The sequence below is a fragment of the Microcaecilia unicolor genome, chromosome 2, assembly GCF_901765095.1.
Source record: "Microcaecilia unicolor chromosome 2, aMicUni1.1, whole genome shotgun sequence".
In the NCBI taxonomy this organism is placed as follows: Eukaryota; Metazoa; Chordata; class Amphibia; order Gymnophiona; family Siphonopidae; genus Microcaecilia; species Microcaecilia unicolor.
In genome coordinates, this window is record NC_044032.1 from 198,251,832 (window position 1) to 198,274,352 (window position 22,521).

Below are 22,521 nucleotides of genomic sequence, written 5' to 3' on the forward strand. Positions count from 1 at the left end.
TAAAATAGGCATGAAACAGGCAACTTTTGTGGACAGTTCACATAGCTGCCTTGTTATAAAGTTTTTGTCGATAATTCCAATTCAACTAATTCCCGAAGGACTGACCATCATAAACCAGTGAGGAACTAAAATGCTATTATTTTACTCCACAGCCGCCAAGCAAAGTTTTGTCAAGCATTCTGGGAAAGAGCAACCTTCAGTTTGCAGGAATTAGCATAACACTGAATATATCCACCACCAGCTTAAATATGATGACACCCGATTCGAAACAGGTATACTAGCTCATTTCCTTTTGGAAGCACATTGTTGTGAGAAAGATGCAGTGCTATAGTACTTAAAGTAGTATTTGTAAAACTGTTGTACGGATTTTATTCTTCACATTGATATATGCTTCTCAGGTCATGCTTACTCAAAGTTAGTATGTGCTTATGGGAGGTAACGTGAACTTACTGCCATATGACCGTAGGAATAAAACGGGTATGACAGTGGTAGTTAGCACATACTAATATTTTTAGTGCATGCTAATGTTTAGTAAACAAGGCCCTGTATTAGGGACATGCATTCATCAGTGCATATTTGGTTCAGAAATTTTGTTTGTGCAAAGAACATGCATTAAATAGACATTTTTGCACACTTAACCCCAGATTCTATATATGACACCTAAAGTTGTGTGCGCAAATTTGGTAGTGCAGCCAAAATTGCATTCGCATCAATCAGTTAACAAGCCAGTTAACACAGATACTTCATCACTAACAAGTAATTATCAGCACTTAATTGGCACTAAGCGTATTCTGTAAAATGGTGAACATAAATTCTAATGCCTGGCTCTCAAAAAAGGGGTGTGACCATGGGAGGGGCATGGGCAGGGCATAGGTTTTTCTAAGAATTATGTGCACTGCTATAGAATTTGCCCGATTCACGCCTAAATTAGATATGAGCATTTACATGAAAAAAGACTAAGGAGGCTAGGGCTTTTCAGCTTGGAGAAGAGACGGCTGAGGGGAGACACGATAGAGGTATATAAAATAATGAGTGGAGTGGAACAGGTGGATATGAAGCATCTGTTCACGCTTTCCAAAAATACTAGGACTAGGGGGCATGCGATGAAACTACAGTGTAGTAAATTTAAAACAAATAGGAGAAACAATTTCTTCACCCAATGCATAATTAAAGTGTGGAATTTTTTTGCCGGAGAACGTAGTGAAGGCGGTTAGCTTGGCAGAATTTTAAAAGGGGTTGGACGGTTTCCTAAAGGATAAGTCCATAGACCGCTACTAAATGGACTTGGGAAAAATCCACAATTTCGGGAATAACTTGTATAAAGTGTTTGTACGTTTGGGTAGCTTGCCAGGTGCCCTTGATCTGGCTTGGCTGCTGTCAGGGACAGGATGCTGGGCTCGATGGACCTTTGGTCTTTTCCCAGTATGGCATTACTTATGTACTTGGCATAAATGATCATGCCTAAATTATAGTTGCAGGAACAGGCACTACATGTATGCTCTTAACAGTGCTTAATTTTAGGCGAGGTTTATAGAATAGCACTAAGCATGGCTTTTTCGGCACCAAATTTTTTTTGTGTGCCATATATTGAATTCACCCCTTAGGGTGCAATTCTATAACTTGGCACCAAGATGTAGGTGCCACAGTGGGGTGTGCTTAGCACATAAGAACATAAGAATAGTCATACTGGTTCAGACCAATGGTCTATTTAGCCCAGTATCCTGCTTCCAACAGTGGCCAATACAGATCACAAATACCTGGCAGAAACCCAATTAGCAGCAACATTCCATGCTATCAATTCCAGAGCAGGCTTCTTCCATGTCCATCTCAATAACAGACTATGGACTTTTCCTCCAGGAACTTGTCCAAACCTTTTTTAAATCCAGATTTGCTAACTGCTGTTGCCACATCCTTTGGCAGCGAGTTCCAGAGCTTAACCATTCTTTGAGTGGACTCTAGTTTCAGGTAGCTATGATTCAGTTTATTCTCCCAATGTGCATTGTTTTGCATTAGTCTACATTAAATTTCATCTGCTATTTGGATGCCCAGTCTTCCAGTTTACGAAGGTCTTCCTGCAATTTTTCACAATCTGCATGTGTTTTGACAACCTTGAATAGTTTTGTGTCATCTGCAAATTTGATCACCTCACTCATTCTGTTTTCCAGATCATTTATAAATATGTAAAATAGCATTGGTCCCAGTTCTGATCCCTGTTGCACTCCAGTATTCACCCTCCTCCATTGAGAAAAATGGCCATTTAACCCTACCCTCTGTTTTCTGTCCAATAACCAATTCCTAATCCACTGAAGGACATTGCCTCCTATTTCATGACTTTTTAATTTTCTCAGGAGTCTCTCATGAGGAACTTTTCCTGAAAATCCAGATACACTACTTCAACCAGCTCACCTTTATCCACATGTTTATTTATGCCTTCAAAGAAATGAAGCAAATTGGTGAGGCAAGACTTCCCTTGGCTGAACCTATTCTGACTGTGTCCCATTAATCCATGTTTGTCTATGTATTCTGTAATTTTATTCTTTATAATAGTTTCCTCTTTTTTTTCCTGGCACAGAAGTCAGGCTTACCAGTCTGTAATTTCCCAGATCATTGCTGGAACCCTTTTAAAAACACCCCCCAGTCTTCAGATACTATGAATGATTTTAATGACAGGTTACAGATGACTAACAACAGATCAGCAATTTTATGCTTTCCTTTCAGTACCCTGGGGTGTATACCATCCGGGCTAGGTGATTCCTCTTTAACTTGTCAATTTGGCTCAGTACATCTTCCAGCTTCACCGAGATTTCTTTCAGTTCCTCTGTATCATCACACTTGAAAACCATTTTCAGTACAGGTAGATCTCTTACATATCTCTCTACAGTGGGGGAAATAAGTATTTGATCCCTTGCTGATTTTGTAAGTTTGCCCACTGACAAAGACATGAGCAGCCCATAATTGAAGGGTAGGTTATTGGTAACAGTGAGAGATAGCACATCACAAATTAAATCCGGAAAATCACATTGTGGAAAGTATATGAATTTATTTGCATTCTGCAGAGGGAAATAAGTATTTGATCCCCCACCAACCAGTAAGAGATCTGGCCCCTACAGACCAGGTAGATGCTCCAAATCAACTCGTTACCTGCATGACAGACAGCTGTCGGCAATGGTCACCTGTATGAAAGACACCTGTCCACAGACTCAGTGAATCAGTCAGACTCTAACCTCTACAAAATGGCCAAGAGCAAGGAGCTGTCTAAGGATGTCAGGGACAAGATCATACACCTGCACAAGGCTGGAATGGGCTACAAAACCATCAGTAAGACGCTGGGCGAGAAGGAGACAACTGTTGGTGCCATAGTAAGAAAATGGAAGAAGTACAAAATGACTGTCAATCGACAAAGATCTGGGGCTCCACGCAAAATCTCACCTCGTGGGGTATCCTTGATCATGAGGAAGGTTAGAAATCAGCCTACAACTACAAGGGGGGAACTTGTCAATGATCTCAAGGCAGCTGGGACCACTGTCACCACGAAAACCATTGGTAACACATTACGACATAACGGATTGCAATCCTGCAGTGCCCGCAAGGTCCCCCTGCTCCGGAAGGCACATGTGACGGCCCGTCTGAAGTTTGCCAGTGAACACCTGGATGATGCCGAGAGTGATTGGGAGAAGGTGCTGTGGTCAGATGAGACAAAAATTGAGCTCTTTGGCATGAACTCAACTCGCCGTGTTTGGAGGAAGAGAAATGCTGCCTATGACCCAAAGAACACCGTCCCCACTGTCAAGCATGGAGGTGGAAATGTTATGTTTTGGGGGTGTTTCTCTGCTAAGGGCACAGGACTACTTCACCGCATCAATGGGAGAATGGATGGGGCCATGTACCGTACAATTCTGAGTGACAACCTCCTTCCCTCCGCCAGGGCCTTAAAAATGGGTCGTGGCTGGGTCTTCCAGCACGACAATGACCCAAAACATACAGCCAAGGCAACAAAGGAGTGGCTCAGGAAGAAGCACATTAGGGTCATGGAGTGGCCTAGCCAGTCACCAGACCTTAATCCCATTGAAAACTTATGGAGGGAGCTGAAGCTGCGAGTTGCCAAGCGACAGCCCAGAACTCTTAATGATTTAGAGATGATCTGCAAAGAGGAGTGGACCAAAATTCTTCCTGACATGTGTGCAAACCTCATCATCAACTACAGAAGACGTCTGACCGCTGTGCTTGCCAACAAGGGTTTTGCCACCAAGTATTAGGTCTTGTTTGCCAGAGGGATTAAATACTTATTTCCCTCTGCAGAATGCAAATAAATTCATATACTTTCCACAATGTGATTTTCCGGATTTAATTTGTGATGTGCTATCTCTCACTGTTACCAATAACCTACCCTTCAATTATGGGCTGCTCATGTCTTTGTCAGTGGGCAAACTTACAAAATCAGCAAGGGATCAAATACTTATTTCCCCCACTGTATATAAAACGCACCTCCAACGTTCTAATGAAGCCTCACTTTCCCAACGTTCTAAAAGTGAAGTGGCTGAGATCGCTTTTCCTCCATGAGTGTCTGCCCCGCCCACGCGTCAAACATGATGATGTTGAAGGCGGAGCACTGACACTGAACGAATGGCATCGCCAACCTGTTGCTACATGACGAGAACGAACTACACGAATGAGGGGAGGACTACCAGCAGCTGACAAATAAGGGATCGCCGACCCGTTGCCACACGACGAAACGTGACGTAACAATTTCCTAATAATACCTAACATTCAATTTGTTTTCTTCGCTGCCGTTGCACACTGAGCAGAGGGTTTCAACATGTCATCAACGATGACACCTAGATTCCTTTCCTGGTTGGTGACTCTTAATGTGGAACCTTGCATCATATAACTATAGTTTGGCTTCCTCTTTCCCACATGCATTACTTTGCACTTGCTCACATTAAACATCATCTGCCATTTGGATGTTCAGTCTCCCAGTCTCAGAAGGTCCTCTTGTAATTTTTCACAATCCTCTTTCGATTTAACAACTTTGAATAACTTTGTGTCATCAGCAAATTTAATTACCTCACTAGTTACTCCCATCTCTAGATAATTTATAAATACTGTATATTAAAAAGCAGTGATTCCAGCACAGACCCCTGGGGAGCCCCACTATCTACCCTTCTCCATTGAGAATACTGACCATTTAACACTACTCTCAGTTTTGTATCTTTTATCCAGTTTTTAATCTACAATAGAACACTACCTCCTATCCCATGACTCTCCAATTTCCTCAGGAGTCTTTCATGAGGTACTTTGTCAAATGCCTTTTGAAAATCCAGATACACAATATCAACCAGCTCACTTTATCCACATGTTTGTTCACCCCTTCAAAGAAATGTAGTAGATTGGTGAGGCAAGATTTCCCTTCACTAAATTCATGTTAGCTTTGTCTCATTAATCCATGATTTTGAATGCACTCTGTAATTTTGTTCTTTCTAATAGTCTCTACCATTTTGCCCAGCAACAACATCAGGTTCACTGGTCTATAGTTTCCCAGATCACCTTTGGAACCTTTTGTTAAAAATTGGTGTTACATTGGTCACCCTTCAATCTTCGGTACTATTCTTAATTTTAAAGATAAATTACATACAGTAGTACCTCGGTTTTCGTTGACGTTGGTTTTCGTCGGTTTCGGATTTTGTTGATTTTTTCGACGAGAAATTTATCTCAGTTTTCATTGGTTGCCTCGGATTTTGTTGAAAAGGAAGGACGTCCATCTCCCAATTTGTATCGGAAGATGGACGTCCTTCTCCGGATTTTGGGCGTCCTCGTTAATTACCTCTGTTTTCATCGGTTTCGGATTTCGCCGATTGTTTTCGGATGGATTATCGACGAAAACCGAGGTTTCACTGTATTACTAACTAAAGTTCTGAAAGTTCATTTTTCAATTCTGTCAGTACTCTGGGATGAATACCATCCAGTCCAGGTGATTTGCTAATCTTCAATTTGTCAAATTGTGCCATTACATCTTCCAGATTTACAGAGGTTTCATTCAGTTTCTCTGACTCATCAGCTTTGAATACCATTTCTGGCACCGGTATCTCTCCCAAATCTTCCTCAGTGAAGACTGAAGCAAAGAATTCATTTAATATCTCCACTATGGCTTTGTCTTCCCTTAGTGCCCCTTTTACCCCTCGGCCATCTAGCGGTCCTACTGATTCTTTTGCCGGCTTCTTGCTTTTAATATACCTAAAAAGGTTTTTACTATCAGGCTCATTTTCGAAAGAGAAGGACGCCCATATTTCGACATAAATCAGAAGATGGGCATCCTTCTCACAGGGTCGCCCAAATCTGCATAATCGAAAGCCGATTTTGGGCGTCTCCAGCTGCTTTCCATCACGGGGATGACCAAAGTTTATGGGGGTGTGTCAGAGGCATAGTGAAGGCGGGACTTGGGTGTGCCTAACACATGGGTGTCCTCAACCCATAATGGAAAAAAAGGGAGTCCCTGACGAGCAGTTGGACAACTTTACCTGGTCCTGTTCTTCTTATGACCAAGGCACAAAAAGGTGCCCGAACTGACTAGATGACCATCGGAGAGAATCGGGGATCACCTCCCCTTACTCCCTCAGTGGTCACTAACCCCCTCCCACCCTCAAAAAAACATCTTTAAAAATATTTTTTGCCAGCCTCAAATGTCATACTCAGGTCTATCATAGCAGGATGCAGGTCAATGGAGCAGTTTTAGTGGGTGCAGTGCACTTCAGGCAGGTGGACCCAGGCCCATCCCCCCTACCTGTTACACTTGTGGTGGTAAATGTGAGCCCTCCAAAACCCACCAGAAACCCACTGTACCCACATTTAGGTGTCCCCCTTCACCCCTAAGGGCTATGGTAGTGGTATACATTTGTGGGTTTTGGGGGGGGGGGGGGCTCAGCACACAAAGTAAGGGAGCTATGTTCCTGGCTGGGAGCAATTTATGAAGTCCACTGCAGTTCCCCCTAGGGTGCCCGGTTGGTGTCCTGGCATGTGAGGGGGACCAGTGCACTACGAATGCTGGCTCCTGCCATGACCAAAAGGCTTGCATTTGGTCATTTCTGAGATGGGTGTCCTTGGTTTCCATTATCACCGAAAATCAGAAACGACCAAGTCTAGGGACGACCATTTCTAAGGATGACCTAAATGTCAAGATTTGGGCGTCCCCGACTGTATTATCGAAACAAAAGATGGACGTCCATCTTGTTTCGATAATACGGGTTTCCCCACCCCTCCACCGGGACGTTTTGCGAGGATGTCCTCAGCAAAACTTGGGTGTCCCTTTCAATTATGTCCCTCTATGTGTTTTTGCCTCCAAAGCAATCTTTTTTCAAAGTCCCTCTTTGGCTTCCTTATCAGCATTTTGCATTTGATTTGTCATTCCTTATGCCGTTTCTTATTATTTTCAGTCAAATCCTTCCATTTTCTGAAGGATTTTCTTTTAGCTCTCTAGGTTCCTTCACCTCAATCATGCTGGCTGTCGTTTGGCCTTCCTTCCTCCTTCTTAATACATGGAATATAACTGGTCTGGGCTTCAAGGGTGGTATTTTTGAACAGCATGTATGCCTGATGTAAATTTTAGACCTTCACAGCTGCTCCTTTAAGTTTTTTTTTTCACCATTCTTCTCATTTTATCATAGTTTCCTTTTTGAAAGTTAAACGCTAACATATTGGTTTTCCTGTCAGCTAAAACACTGGAGCAACATACTCAATGCCATATAACCCCTGTCCACAAATATTTAGAATTGTATTTCAAAGAAGAATTTTCTGCAGATATATTGTAGCAAACTCTGATTTGTCAATAATGGACAAAGGCCAGGTCCACGTTAGGCGTGCATACATATTAAGGTTGCTAACTGGATCCTGATTCACCTGATCCAGTCCTGGGCTCAACTCCAATTCACGCAGAGACTTGTAGTCTTGCTTTTCTTAGGGAATTCAGAACCACAAGTCCCTGCATGCGATGAGGTAAGCCCAGGACTGGATCAACCCTGTCAGGTGAACTGGATCTAGTGGCAATCCTAACACAGATCCATAGAGAATAGTTGTCTGATTTATATTCACAGTGTGACCATCAGACATGGTTCACAATACTGAATTTTCTGTTCTAAGATATATGATGATATGATACATACTATATGATGTATGGCTTGGAGAATGGAAGGGCACGGGAGTTTAAGCAGGTTTTTGTTGGTGCACACCAAACATCGAATAGGAGGTAGGATGGTTACTCATGAGGTAGCCTTTTGCTACTGAAGGCTGGATGTCCTTCAGTTCCAGTTCTGGTCTTTGGCCCTCTGAAACAGCTATTCCTGTTTAATATAAATGGAGTAGATGCTGAAGAAGGGGTAAGAGAAGCTTCTGGGTTTGAAGTATGTAATGTTATTGCTTTACTGGTATATGGTGATGGCCATTAGTATCATTTATCTGGTTAGTCTGTCCAGATGCTACTGCTGGCAATCCGAGGCTTTGGCATGGGTAGCTGTCATCATACCATTACCGCCCCAATCATACAGGATGCTTATAATGGGAGGATGTTCAGATGCAGTGTTCTTATGACTCAGGCTGGCAGATTGCTTTCTCTAGCATCAATCCAAAAGATGTGCTAGGTCTTGCCAAGGCTCCCACAGATGCCATTTCTTTTCTACTTTGGCATATACCAAGCTGCATGCTTTTGGTCTTGGTTTTTCTTTCTTGGAATTCTCCTATTTGCTTTAATCTCTCCTGTGGTCCAGATGCTCTCATGTTTTTGCCCTTAGCATTGAAAAACAGTTCTGGTCATGTTTGCAGCAAAGGGGTGAACCATAAGGAAAGAGTACAGCACATATTCAGGTCAGAACGTTCCAGCTGTCTTTCCAGTTCACTAGCCTGGATTTTGAAGCAACTCTTTTTCCATATCAGGAGGTACAGCGACTGCTCCCATTTGGCAGTCACTACAAATTCCACATGTTGATAAGCACATATTGTTATGCGTGTAAATTCTAATTAATGTGTGCAAATTCAGAATACGACCTGATATGCAAACGCAACTTAAAGCACACTAAATAAAATCCGGGAGATGATGCTGGCATTCAGACCATGGGAGGTAGCCCAGCTAACTCTTGCAGTCGGCGGTGAATCAGGATATTCAATGCCTGGCCGCTTCCGGTGATTGGCATTGAATATCTGGTTTATTTTTGGCCGGTTTAAACTTAACTGGCCAGGCCAATGTTCAGCGCTGGTTGGTTAAGTTTATAGTGGCCAAAGGTAGACCTGCTTTTTGGGTGGCCCGATTTGGCTGCCAAACTTAGCTGGCGATGCACTGAATATTTGCAGATTGCCAGTTAAGTGCAATTTAACCAGCCAGGAGCCATTCCTGGCTGGTTTTATAGTGCTGAATATTGGCCGAATAGAAAATATGATCCTATAATCTACATCTTAGCGATCTAGGCATGATTTTTCACGTCAGCTCCATGGTTTGTGTAAATGATCGGGCTGAGAACATGGCATACTTTTCCTTATAGAATGGGTTCCAAGTAGGTGCATTGTCGATGCCTAAATGTAGGCATCCCTTTATAAAATTATCATCTTTCTGGCTATTTTAATACACCAATTTCTATTATTTCAAAGCATTGGCGTGTCTTCCACATACACAGGTACACATATTACATGTTTCACTAGGCCTCCCATTTACGTCAGCCATTGACCTGGTGTAAGTGGCATGTCAGTGCAGGTTTATGCCAGTATTGTATAACTGAATCTGGGCGTCCAGATGTTGCTGTAGAATAGATGCTCCCCACACATCATTGGGGTGCCCAGTTACAGAATTGCCCCATATGTATGTAGATATAGATACTTTTTTGTACCAATTCAAATACCAAGGATGCTTTCTGTGCTCCTTTATGAATAATGAAGGAGGCAAGAAGGTGGGTATTACTGTGTACATCCCATTATTCCAAATGAAGTAGAAGCTGAAAAACATATTAAGTAACAGCAGTGAAATCAATTGCATAATATAATCATCCATGATTGATTATTCCTTTTCTGATTTCACTTCCAGATTATTGCAAACCACCACATGCAATCCATTTCCTTTGCCTCAGGAGGAGAACCGGTAAGCAAATTCTTGATTTTTTTTTTAATGTGTAATGTGTCTCAGCTATATGCAGAAAAGCAGCCTACTTCTAAAATAGTCTTTAAAGGTTAGATTAGTAAAGTGTGCTGCTGTGATAGTGTGCATTAATACTGTTGAAGGGCATTATTGGCATTAATGCAGGTGCTTTATAGGAAATGTAACCCTTATCGCATAACAACATAAGAGTAGTCATACTGGGTCAGACCAGTGGTCCATCTAGCTGACCTTTGCTTGAGGAAGTTACATGGAAACACATTTAAAACAAATAGGAGGAAATATTTTTTCACTCAATGAATAGTTAAGCTCTGGAACTCTTTGCCAGAGGAGGTGGTAACAGTGATTAGTGTATCTGGTTTAAAAAAAAGGTTTGGACAAATTGCTACACTCACTGGGGGGGGGGGGGGGGGGGGGGGGGGAATACTGGACTTACCAGGAGGGAAGGGAGAGGTGCTGGACATGTGTGGGGGAGGGGGACAGGACAGAGATGCCAGACCTTGATTGAGGGAACATGGGAGAGAGGTTAGTGTAATGGGTTTTTATTCTGGTGACCTGGGTTCACTTCCCAATGCAGCTCCTTGTGATCTTGGGCAAGTCACTTAACCCTCCATTACCCCAGGTACGAAAACTGAGGGGGGTCTTTTACTAAGGCGTGCTCACATTTTTAGCGCTAAACTTGGTTGTGCGCTGAACATTAGAGATGCCCATAGAAATGCCTTGGTATCTCTAACGTTTAGCGCATGCCCAATTTTAGTGCGCGCTAGAAACGTGAGCATGCCTTAGTAAAAGGGGGTCTTAGATTGTAAGCCCACTAGGGACAGAGAAAGTACCTGCATATAATGTGTACAGCGCTGTGTATGCCTAGTAGCACTACAGAAATGATTAGTAGTAGTTGATGCGCATCGGTTTCTATCCTGAGACACTTGTATTCAGATTAAATTGGTTTAAGGGAACTCAGTCAACAGAGGGCCTAGGAGGATTGATAGAACATAAGTGCTAGACATCTGGTCTAAAGGCTGACAGATTTCAGCACTGACAATATTTGTAACATTATCAAGACACACTGTAAAAGGGTCTGCAGTTTGGGAAAGAATTAGCCTGGCAACTTATTCCTTCTTCTTATTTATTTATTTATTTATTTATTTGATTATATTGCAAGCTTCCTGTTCTATAGTGCACGCAAGGCAACATTCAGATACACAGTACATTGCAAATGTACAACAAACTGATAAAAGATACAAAGAACAATAAACATCATAGAAAAAGCGATAAACACCAAACAAAAATGCTTCAGCTACTACATGCAAAAATAGTTGAAAACATTCCACCACTAAGATAGAACAAATCCGTAATAGTAAACAAGAAACATAATAGACAAATGGTATAACAGCAAGCCATTAAAAAAAAACATGGGGTATGATATTCAAAGCATTTATATGGTTGATGGTGGCTCCAACAACATACACACCTTTTTTCCAAAATTGCCGGTGGTTCTGTTCATAATTTGGCTGTTTTATATGCAAAATGGCCAAAGATATATGCATGATAAAGAGTAGTTTACAATATTCAGCCACTAACCCCTTAATTCTATAACATTCAGCGCCCAACTTTAAGCTTAGCGTGCAAGGTTGGGCATTGAATTTATACAATAAGATCAGTAGCATGTACAATTTAATTTAATAATTGGCCGTTAGATGGAATTAACAATATAATACAATATAACATAGTCTTGTAGTCCGCATATACCACAAGGTTCAATGCAGATAACAGTAGAGAAGAATCCGAACAATCATAGGGAATTACAAAACATGCATGCAACAAACTACAAACTTTAAGTGTCTTAAGTATTTCCTAAAAAGATAAGTCTTTAAACATTTTCTGAAGGGAAAGGAAATGGGACTTGATATACAACCTTTCTGTGGTTTTTGCAACTACATAGTATATATAGGTACTTATTTGTACCTGGGGCAATGGAGGGTTAAGTGACTTGCCCAGAGTCATAAGGAGCTGTAGTGGGACTTGAACCCAGTTCCCCAGGATTAAACTCCACTGCACTAACCACTAGGCTACTCCGCATTGAGCACACAGAATAAGAACCTATTTTCCTTATAGTAATCGGTACGGAATTCCAGATGTGTACAACTTGATAATGGAGAGTAGAATAAAAGGCTCTTTCAAACGGTAAGGTTTCAGATTAGGAAAAAATAAACAAATTAAAGAGTTTCTAGGAGATCTATACATTTCCTTCTCTGAAGAACCATATTATACAGCTTATCTAAGATGGAGATAGGCCAAATAGTATTCTATAAGCCAAGGTAAAGATCTTAATCTCAATTCGTGCTATGATTGGAATCCAATGTAAAGACCTCAATAGTGGCATAACTCTATCAAAATGATAGACTGAAAAAAACTTGAATGCTTTTCTGCCATAATGGAACAGATCAAAAACGTGCAGGTGTAAACCCCCACTATGATGTCATAAGTGCTCACTTGAAGGAACAGGCCCTTAAAATGTCACAGTGCTTTTCCCCACCAAAAAAAAAAAACCTACCAGAGCCTTTGTCAAATTAAGGTAAATGTTACAAATTAACGTTTATTAAAAAAACTAACAAACTATTCTAACATCCTAATTTTCAAGTAAGCAATTTATAAACTAGTCTTTTAATCCTTTTCTAGATTCAGTTCCAATGTTCATGTAAAAATGACACCAATACTGACATTTGCATCTAAAAATGAAAACTGAGTGTGCACACAGCAAAAATGTATTAAAAGAACAACTTTATCGGCTCCATTGCTTTCTTGCGTTGGGTACCTTAGGTTCTCAGCAGCTGGTTCAGTCTCTGGATCCCCTCCTTGGATCTTTAGGGTGTCTTCAGAACCTACTAACTTTCTCAAAGAAATCAAAGAAGAAAGACCCTGACTCCCTGTGTGTGCAGCTGAATCAGTGTCTTCTTTGGCAGAAAAGCCGTGTATACTAACTAATTCTGAAACCAAAATATAGTTATTTGTCCCTGTGCTAATATCCCCCAAATCCCATAAGGTCTTTTAATGCACACTACACTCTCAACAATGCTCCACACAACAATGCAGCACCCAAACCTTTCTCACTGTAGAACCCATAAATTCTACAACATGTCAAGTCTCAGATTTTGTCAGTCACTAAGCAGCTTCCAGCACTGCTCCCTATGCAGACCCCAACATTCTAAAGCTGCCTCAAGCTTAAGGTCACTTCAGCTTCAATACAGCACTGGGCATTCTAAACTGTTTTTCACAGAGCTTTTTTTGAGGGGTACTTGGGGGTACTGGCACCTTTTCCATTGTCTGCTAAAATTGACCCATGGTCCCCAAGTTTTAATGAAAGAGCTCAGGCTATACACACAAATTCTGCCTTGTCATAGATTCTGTGACTGGTTGCAGGGAGCCTGTCTATTGTGGGATGGGTCCCTCAATGACCACCCCCCACCCCTGAAGGGTGGCCTGGCATTTGAGTACCGGCACCTTTTTCACTAGAAAAAAATGCACTGGTTTTTCAGCTCTGCTTTTCTCTTTCTCCTCAGCAAACCCAGGAAAGCAATCAGAAATTACTAAACAAAAACCCACAGTATTCCCTGAAGTTACTCTTCCCTGAATCTGTTTTTTTTAAGCTTTTTTCCCTTAAAACCAGCCTCTCAAAACACCAGTTCCCTTTTATAATGAAACTATGAAATTAATAACTTTCTCTTTTAATCCCATGTCATATCCCTTAATGGAACATTGTTTCTCTGAAATCCCAAGCTCTTCAAACTCTTTTCAGAGCTCTGACAGCTCTGAAAATTTGTACAGCGCTGCGTAACCCTAGTAGTGCTCTAGAAATGTTAAGTAGTAGTAAAGTAAATTTCTGGTTTCCAATGTTTTTCTCATCCCCTGTAAACAGAAGTTTTCTTTCCCCTTTCTCCCTGAAGCAGTACCCTTTTCCTCCCAGACTACTAAAAATCCTGAAACTAGATAACCTTTTTTATCTCTAAATTCTGCCTAAAACTCAGACTGCAGCCGCACTTGCCTCTGTCTCTCTTCAGGTTTTCCAGCTGACTCATACAACTGAACTTTCCTGATGACATCACTCATTATACCAGGCTCATGCATGTGAAAATTCTAAACCCTGCACATGCCACAACTCACTGCACAAATAGACTGTATTTCCTCTTAAAGAAAAACACAGTTTCCTCGTCCTTTCTCCAAACCACAGCAGTCACTCTGCCTAGCAGTATTTATTTATTAATTTTACTGAGTTTACACAGGGATAAAAGTTTAAATGTTTTGGTCCAGACCTGTTTCAGTCACACCTAAGTCACAAAAAGGTTCCCTAAATGATGAAATGACTACTAGAGGAATTATGGCATAACCCCCCTTCTACCCCAGTGGTCACTGACCCCCTTCCACCCCCCCCCCCCCCAAAGATGTGAAAGAAACACCTCTGTGTTAGATTGTTTCCTTTCTCATTTCATTAAAAAATAGGCCCTTTACTGTAAAAATACTTTTCACGGTCGATATTCAGCTGGTGGCGGTCAAGGTTTTTTTTTTTTTTTTTAAAACACTGACCGCTGTGGACAGAATTAGGCCTCAATATTTGATGCTGAACTATGATTGGGCACCAGCATTGAACATCAACATCTGACCAGATGTGGTCAGGTTGCTATCTGTTATGCTGGTCCTGGCTGATATTTAGCTGGGACTCACATAAGACACGTATTCTTGTCCTGGTTGAATATCAGCCAGGACACGCATTAGTGGATTGTGCACGTCCAGCTCTGCACTTCCTCCCAACCATAGGTGTCGCAATCCCCAGCAAAATGTCATCCCAATTTTATCTGGCATCTTGTATCCCCCCTCCCAAAGTCTGGTAACTTTCCCCCTGTCTCCCCCCTCCCTGCAGCGTGGGATCTCCTCTCTATTTCCTTCCTCCTCCTTTGTATCCTCCCCCCACCCCCCCAGGAGTCCTCCAACCTTTGGTAGGTTGCTGGCAGTGTCAATCATTCAGGCAAGCCACTGCTGGCTGGCTCCAGAGATGTTCTCTGTGCCGCATCCCACCTATTTTGAGGCAACGTTCTGTTCCTGCGTAGGTGGGAAGCAGAACAGAGAACAGTTCTCCAGTCAGAAGTAGTCTGCTTGAATAGTTGACACTGCTGGCAATGCACTGAATAATTGGAAGACCTCTGGAGGGAAGGGGAGAAAAAGAATAGAGAGGAGATGCCGGCCACACTGCACCATGCGTGGGGAGCAGGGAAGATAAAGACGTTGAACTCGTGGGCAGCCGGGCAGGGAGGAGGGAAACAATTTTTAAATTGTTATACAGTACAAATATTAATATTTCTTTGTAATTTAGCTCAGTGTCATACAGTGGTTTCAGGATGACTTGAAGGTCTCAGAAAACATATGGAAATGCTCTGTGCTTTTTATTTTATTCCACAGGATACGACAGACTACGTGGCATATGTAGCAAAGGACCCTGTTAATCGCAGGGGTAAGACATCTTTCAATATCATTAATTTTACAGATAAATTACTGAAGCAATAGCCAATATATTTGTTGGGTGTCCTATAAAGCAGTGCCTCTCAACCCAGTCCTCAGGGCATAGCCAGCCAGTCGGGTTTTCAGGATATACATAATGAATATGCATGAGATAGATTGGCATACCAAGGAGGCGGTGCATAAAAATCTCTCACATGCATATTCATTGTGGATATCATGAAAACTAGATGGCTGGCTGTGCCCTGATGCCTGGGTTGAGAACCACTGCCATAATGTACTATATATTAAAATAAAGATTATTATTCTTGTATCTATGACAATTGTTTTTCCCACTAATAATCCCAATAATCCCTATTGCTGCTAGTTTTAGTGAAAACAGTTATTTGATGATGGGGGGGGGGTAATATAATATAAGGGTGTCCATGTGGAATGATAAAAAGGCGTCTATTTTATATCTTTTTTATAAAGACCACTATCCTAATAACTCCAAAACAGTTCAGAATGTACTCATTATGATGACCTAATGATTCAGTGATAGCCTGGATCATTTTTCATAAAAAAATAATACTCACAAATAAACAATCTGCAACGAGTGTGTAGTTATAACAAAGAAACTATCAAACACATCACTCCAATATAGTGTCACACTGGGGATTCAGATCTGAAGGATAAAATATATTAAATGTTAAAAAATGGCCTCAGTGTAACAGGGAGCCTGACTTTTATGCTCCACTGTAAATATTACCATCACAGGCTTCCACCACCTTCCGAGGAAAAAAAACACAGAGAAAAACTCCCAGAATATTTCAAAAATTGTGAAGAAGTGGGAGAAAAGTCTGTGTTTAAAAAAACAGAAGGGAGGGTAACACAATTTAACACAATACAGATCCAAATACCCACAACACTAAATCTCACTATGAATATAAATCACCCAAATAGATACTAATCGGCAATCCCTCACTAGACTAAAATCCTCATTCAAACAGAGAAGCCTTCCTGCAAGTAAAGAAAACTCAAAATAGAGCAAAAACTCTTATAACATTACTAGAATTGCTTAAACTTCCATCCTTACTAATGAATGGATTCTAATTCTGACAAAAGGTAAACTTTACTTAGCTCAGAACATCCAAATTGTCCTGACAGAAGTGCAGCCTCATAGGATTTTCACAGTCTGTGGGGTTTCTCCAAAATTAAAGTGTCCAATTTATATTATCCTTCTGGCAAAAATGTCCAATTTCCTTGTTTCTCGACAGTAGGAAATCCTTCTGTTTCGCTATGTGCAAGGTTTAATAAATGTATTTTACTGAATTAATTTGTTTCCTTTAGCATGCCACATACTGGAATGCTGCAATGGTTTGGCCCAGGATGTGATCAGTACCATAGGACAAGCTTTTGAACTTCGATTTAAGCAATATTTACAATGTCCTTCAAAGATATCAGCTTTTCATGAGAGGTGAGAACCATGAAATTACTAACTTTATGAGACAAGATTTTTTATAACATTCCAGGTGCTTCTTCATGTGACAAGTATCTTTCTTACCCAAATGTTTTAGCCTAGCACTGAGAGTTACCAGATGGCTCGGGGACAAATATAGACATTTCCCAGACAAAAGTTAAGATTCATGCTTTAAAAATTAGCGCACATTAATGCTAGAGATACCCATAAGAATATATGGGTGCCTCTAGTGTTAGTGCGTGCTAAAAACGCTAGCACACCCTGGTAAACAGGGCCTTTAGTATGACCTTTGAAAATACATTAGCATAGGTCTTTTTGTTAGTTAATTCCTAATATCTGTCCTCCTTGAACCTTGAGACATTCACAAGCTCTTTGACACCACTGAGCTCAATGAATTCTGGGGTTTCATTAATTAAGAGCGCAACTGTTTTGCGAGCTCGATGTACTGGAGCTCCATCCTGTTGAAAAATAAAGTACTCAGAAATGTTTTGAATTTCAGGCAGAAGTTTCTACTGCAGTTGGATGTTTTTGAGTTATTTGGGAAAATGTTGGAGGCCCTTTTTTTCTGGACACCTTGTAGATTCTTATGCTGGATCTGCTGTGAAAGGAAGTACCTGATGGGAGAGGGATGACTAAAGCACACCCTCCATGCTAGTAGGCCACTAGAAATGAACGGATGGAAGGGGTATCAAATTCAGATGATATTCCTGACTGAAAGCTCACTTGCAGGAGCTAAGACCTTGCTGTGATCATTTCTGACAACCACCTATCAATATCTCTAAAGCCTCAAGCATCCAATTTTAATTATGCTAAATCATTCTAAAACTACTTAACATAATTCACCCACAGTATATCTTATGGATTCATGGTGGTGAAGCCACAACACTGACCATGTCTCTCTGCCCCGCCCTCGCATGACGGACCAATCAGAAAAAACACCCTCAACATTCTGAAACACAAAGGACCATCACAACACCGTTCCCAGGCAACACTAGGCAACGTAAGACGGACCAATCAGAGGAAACTACGTGACAATAAGGGAGGAGCATTCCCCAGCAGAATGGTTCATTATCTGTGCAGCACGGAGAGCACAGAACCACCGCTGGAACGAGAGAAGAATATTCCTGCTGTGGGTATGTGCAAAAATAGACCGGGGGGGGGGGGGGGGGTGGAATTTTTAAATGCATAATGCCAGTACTGAAGAGTGCCAGAGGGCCTATAGCACAGTCAGAGGAGCCGGAAAACAATGTGCCCGTCACCATCTGGGACATGGGCGAACAGGACAAGCTGCGGCCCAGCTTGAAGGAATACCCGCGACCCAGCCAGCAGCAAACAGCGACCAAGGACAGCACAGCACATCCTCCAACCCCCAAGCAAAAAACAAAACAAAACAAAACAAAAAAAGACACACATCAACAACCTGCACACACACCACACCCTCACACACTCACACACACACACACAAAATAACTCTGTGACACATACACACACACACACAAAAAAAGCCACATGCTAGCGCCCGTTTCATTGGTTTCGGAAACGGGCCTTTTTTACTAGTATATATATATATATATATATATATATATATATATATATATAAAACAAAATAAGTGTTTATTGGATAAATACTGAACAAACACCACTTCCCCTAGTAATCTTTGACCCCCTCCTCTGGTTTATTTTGTAACCTTTGCTCAGTTTTTGTGCTTTTTCTGTGCTAATGATTCCTAGGTGGCACAAACATATATAGAGCTGCCAAGGGGGCAGACCCACTTGGGAGAGTTAGGGCTCATCCCAGCTCTGCCCCACCCCACCCATAGCTCTGCCCAGCCTCACTTATTGCTCCACCCAGCCCCGCCCATTGCTCTGCCCCTGGCACAGTCAATTAGCGGCCAGCAGCAAAAGAAGTGGGCTTGCCGTCCAGCAGCAGCAGCAGGAAACACCTTCATAAAATGTCATCTTTTGCTGCTGCAGGAGTGGACACTTGGCAATATATATATATATATATATATATACATATATACAGGATTTTTTTTTGAGGGGGTATTTGAGGGTACTGAGTAGTGGCACCTTTTCCATTGTCTGCTAAAATTGACCTATGGACCTCAAGTTTTAATGAAAGAGCTCAGGCTCTGCATAACAATTCTGCCTTGTCATAGATTCTGTGACTGGTTGCAGGGTGCCTGGCTATTGTGGGGTGGATTGGTGGATCCCTGAGTGATTACCCCATCTTTGAAGGGTGGCCTGGCATTTGAGTACTGGCAACTTTTCTACTACAAAAACGTACTATATATATATATATATATACTGTATATATATATATATACTGTATATATATATATATATATATATACTGTATATATATATATATATATATATATATATATATATATATATATATATATATACTGTGTGTATATATATATATATATATATATATATATATATATATATATATATATATATATGTATGTATATGTATATATGTATATGTGTGTGTGTATGTATTAGATTCCCCTGGAAAAGGTGCCAAACAATATTAACTGTGCCATGAAAACACTGATACACAGATTATTTTTTTTTTGTATTCTCAAAGAACCCCTAATTAGCAGGAAAATAAACACTTAAATTTAACATTCATAAACATCTAAGTATAGTAATCTCAGCTGACTTAAGCCCCTTAAAAATATTAAAAGCCACAATGCAATTACGAATTGATCTGGCAACCTTAAATTCCTCCTTGTCACTTTTTAGTTGAATTTGTTTATTAAGTTTTCAAACAATGGGGTTCTTTTACAAAGGCGTGCTAGCACTTTTAGGGTGTGCTAAATGCTAATGACACCCATAGAAATATATGGGTAACTCTAATGTTTAGCATGTGCTTATTTTTAGCACACACCAAAAATGCTAGCGAGCCTTTGTAAAAGGACCCCAATAAAAATAACATCTAAGATAACGAGACAAATTAACTCAAAGTGAGGCAAGCCATATACCAGTAAGGCATATAGTAGAGAAGGGCTTTGGTTCTTAAAGCCCCTCTCCAAAACATTATTTCATCTTGACATATACAGCAGTGCTGCCCCCACTCCCCTCACCACTCCCTCCCCCCCCAAAAAAAGAGGAAACCGCCTATAGCAAAGGGACGAACATGTTCAAACCCAGATAGTCCTGCTAATATTCTAATATTCTTTTCCAGCGTATTTAAACTGAGACACCGAGCCCTAGATGCTAGTGAAGAAATATAACGATCCCAAATGGACAAAACTTTCTTCTTAGGATAGTATGGTGTAACATACTTCGCCAACCCCAGAAGGAAGGTGACTCAGAGACAGTCCAGATTTTTAGAACTGACTTTTTACCCAGTAAGGCTGTCTTATGAATAAACATAGATCAGGTAACCCTAAACTTCCAACTCGCCAATGACCCAACAACATATGTAAAGGGACTTGCGGTTTCTTGCCACCCCAAGAAAAGCAGGAAAGATGTCGATGGACTATGGATGTCCTTCCTCAATAACTTGATGGGAAGCATCTCAGGTCACCTCTGGGCCTCCCCCAAAATTGGCTTCTGTCTACACCACTGACAGGAGAATGCCTATTACCGGGAGTGATGCAAAGGGCCTCCTCACCATGTCCCTCATTATGCTACCTCCTGTTATGCTGCTTCACATAGAACATCCTACTAGTTTCTCTGCTTCTTGTAGCTGAAAAGAAACTGGCAAACTAACTATCATAACATAAATCCCCAGCTATCATGCATAATAGGTAACCAAAAATCTGCCCTGGCTCTTCAGAAATCTCATCCTCTTCACAGTGTGATTCCTTCATAAGAAAAGCCATGCTGCCTTAGACCAAGCTCCATTGAAGTCAACATCCTAACTCAGACTGTGGCCAGTCTGGGTCAAAAGTATCCAGTAGATTTCAAAAGGTAGATCAAAATTTTTCATAGCTCATTTCAAAGGATACCTGGTTAATACATTTTTCTCTGAAGACAAACAGGATAGCAAGACCTCGCAAGTATGGGTGATGTGATTGACAGATCCCACATGGGAAAGCTTCTCCAGCTTAGTACGTACAAGAAGCTTCTGAGTTTCTTCACTGAGCATGTGTGCCTCTGCCAGCCTGCCACCATTTCATAGGACTACCTTATTCTTCATCGTTCTGTGGAGCTGGTTGGATGCACATCACTGGAGCTCACCTCAAGATGGTGTTTTCTTCTTATAAATGGTTTTTTTGTAAGTTTTCATAAGTCTTGTTGCTGTTCTGTAGTACATTTTTCCTCATTAGCATTTTAGGGGTCCGTTTATTAAGCTAAGGGAAAAAGGGCCCTGTGGTAGCGGTGGGGGCCATTTTTCTCATGCATCAGGGCCCCTTTTACCGCAGCAGGTAAAATGTCCCCCCAGAAAATGGCCACGCGGTAAGATAACACTGCTTGGCCATGTGGTGAGAAGCACTTACTGCCACCCATTGAGGTGGCGGTAGGGTTTCCCGTGGTAATCCGGCAGTAACCATATGGCCAAATGTAAGCAGATAAAGACCATAAGGTGCCGTGCTATAGAAAAAAAAATTTCCTTAGTGCCAGAAAAGGTGCACGCTCCAGCTGGAAGTACAGTCAGTGGCTGCATTGAACCAGCTGTAGTTCCGGATTAGCAAGCCATAAACCCGCATTGGGCTTACCACTGCTTTGTAAATGACCCCTTTAGTTAGGTTTTAAGACGTTGTGGAGTGAGCAAGCAGTAACTGATTTTCATCTTAACTAGTCTATAGTCCTGCTAATATTCTTTTCCAGGCCTTAGGCCCACAAAGATAAAAGCACATTGAAAACATTGGACTGCAAAACTTGGAGCATACTAAAGTCCTTAGAAGCTCCACCCAATATTTTTTTTGACCCAAAAAGGGTGGGGGTTTCAATCAACAAATGTACACCAGTCAATATGCAGTCCAAGATGGTCAGCATTGCTTTCTCTTGTACTGCTGGACAGCTCGAGAGAGGCATACTTATGAAGACAACCACTTCCAGAGACATTTCATCGTGTTGCTCTAACTTCATAAGGCTTTTCAAACAACAGTCTTTGTTCTGTTTTCCTGGAATTACTCTATAGGAAGATTACACATTTTCAGCATTCAAGGGCTCCTGATGCAGGCGTTAGTGCTGAAACACAGCCCATGTCGAGTCCCTATATACTCAGCCATCAGAGATCTATGTGACTTATCACAATAAACAAATTTTGTGCTGAATCACTTGTTTGGTCATTCCCACTTCGTTTTGTTTCTTTTTTTGCTTTGGCTCATAGTGGGATTTTTTTGGTTCTTTTTTTGTTTAGTTATACTTTTGCTTTCTCTTGAGAAAGCAGTAATTCTATAAAGGAGCACCTACATTTAGACACCCACAGTGTGCCTACTGGGAGCCTAGACTATAAAGAAATCAG

At 41.3% G+C, this 22,521-nt stretch overlaps 1 protein-coding gene across 1 annotated transcript in view; it reads left to right on the plus strand.

The window, feature by feature from the left end:
* Positions 1–22,521, plus strand: part of SHC3 (SHC adaptor protein 3) — a 239,070-nt gene that overhangs the window by 155,426 nt on the left and 61,123 nt on the right. The window contains exons 4-7 of the mRNA XM_030193617.1: positions 153–272; positions 10,058–10,111; positions 15,578–15,629; positions 16,964–17,090. Of these exons, the coding sequence (XP_030049477.1) occupies positions 153–272; positions 10,058–10,111; positions 15,578–15,629; positions 16,964–17,090 (353 nt within the window). The remainder of the gene's footprint in view (positions 1–152; positions 273–10,057; positions 10,112–15,577; positions 15,630–16,963; positions 17,091–22,521) is intronic.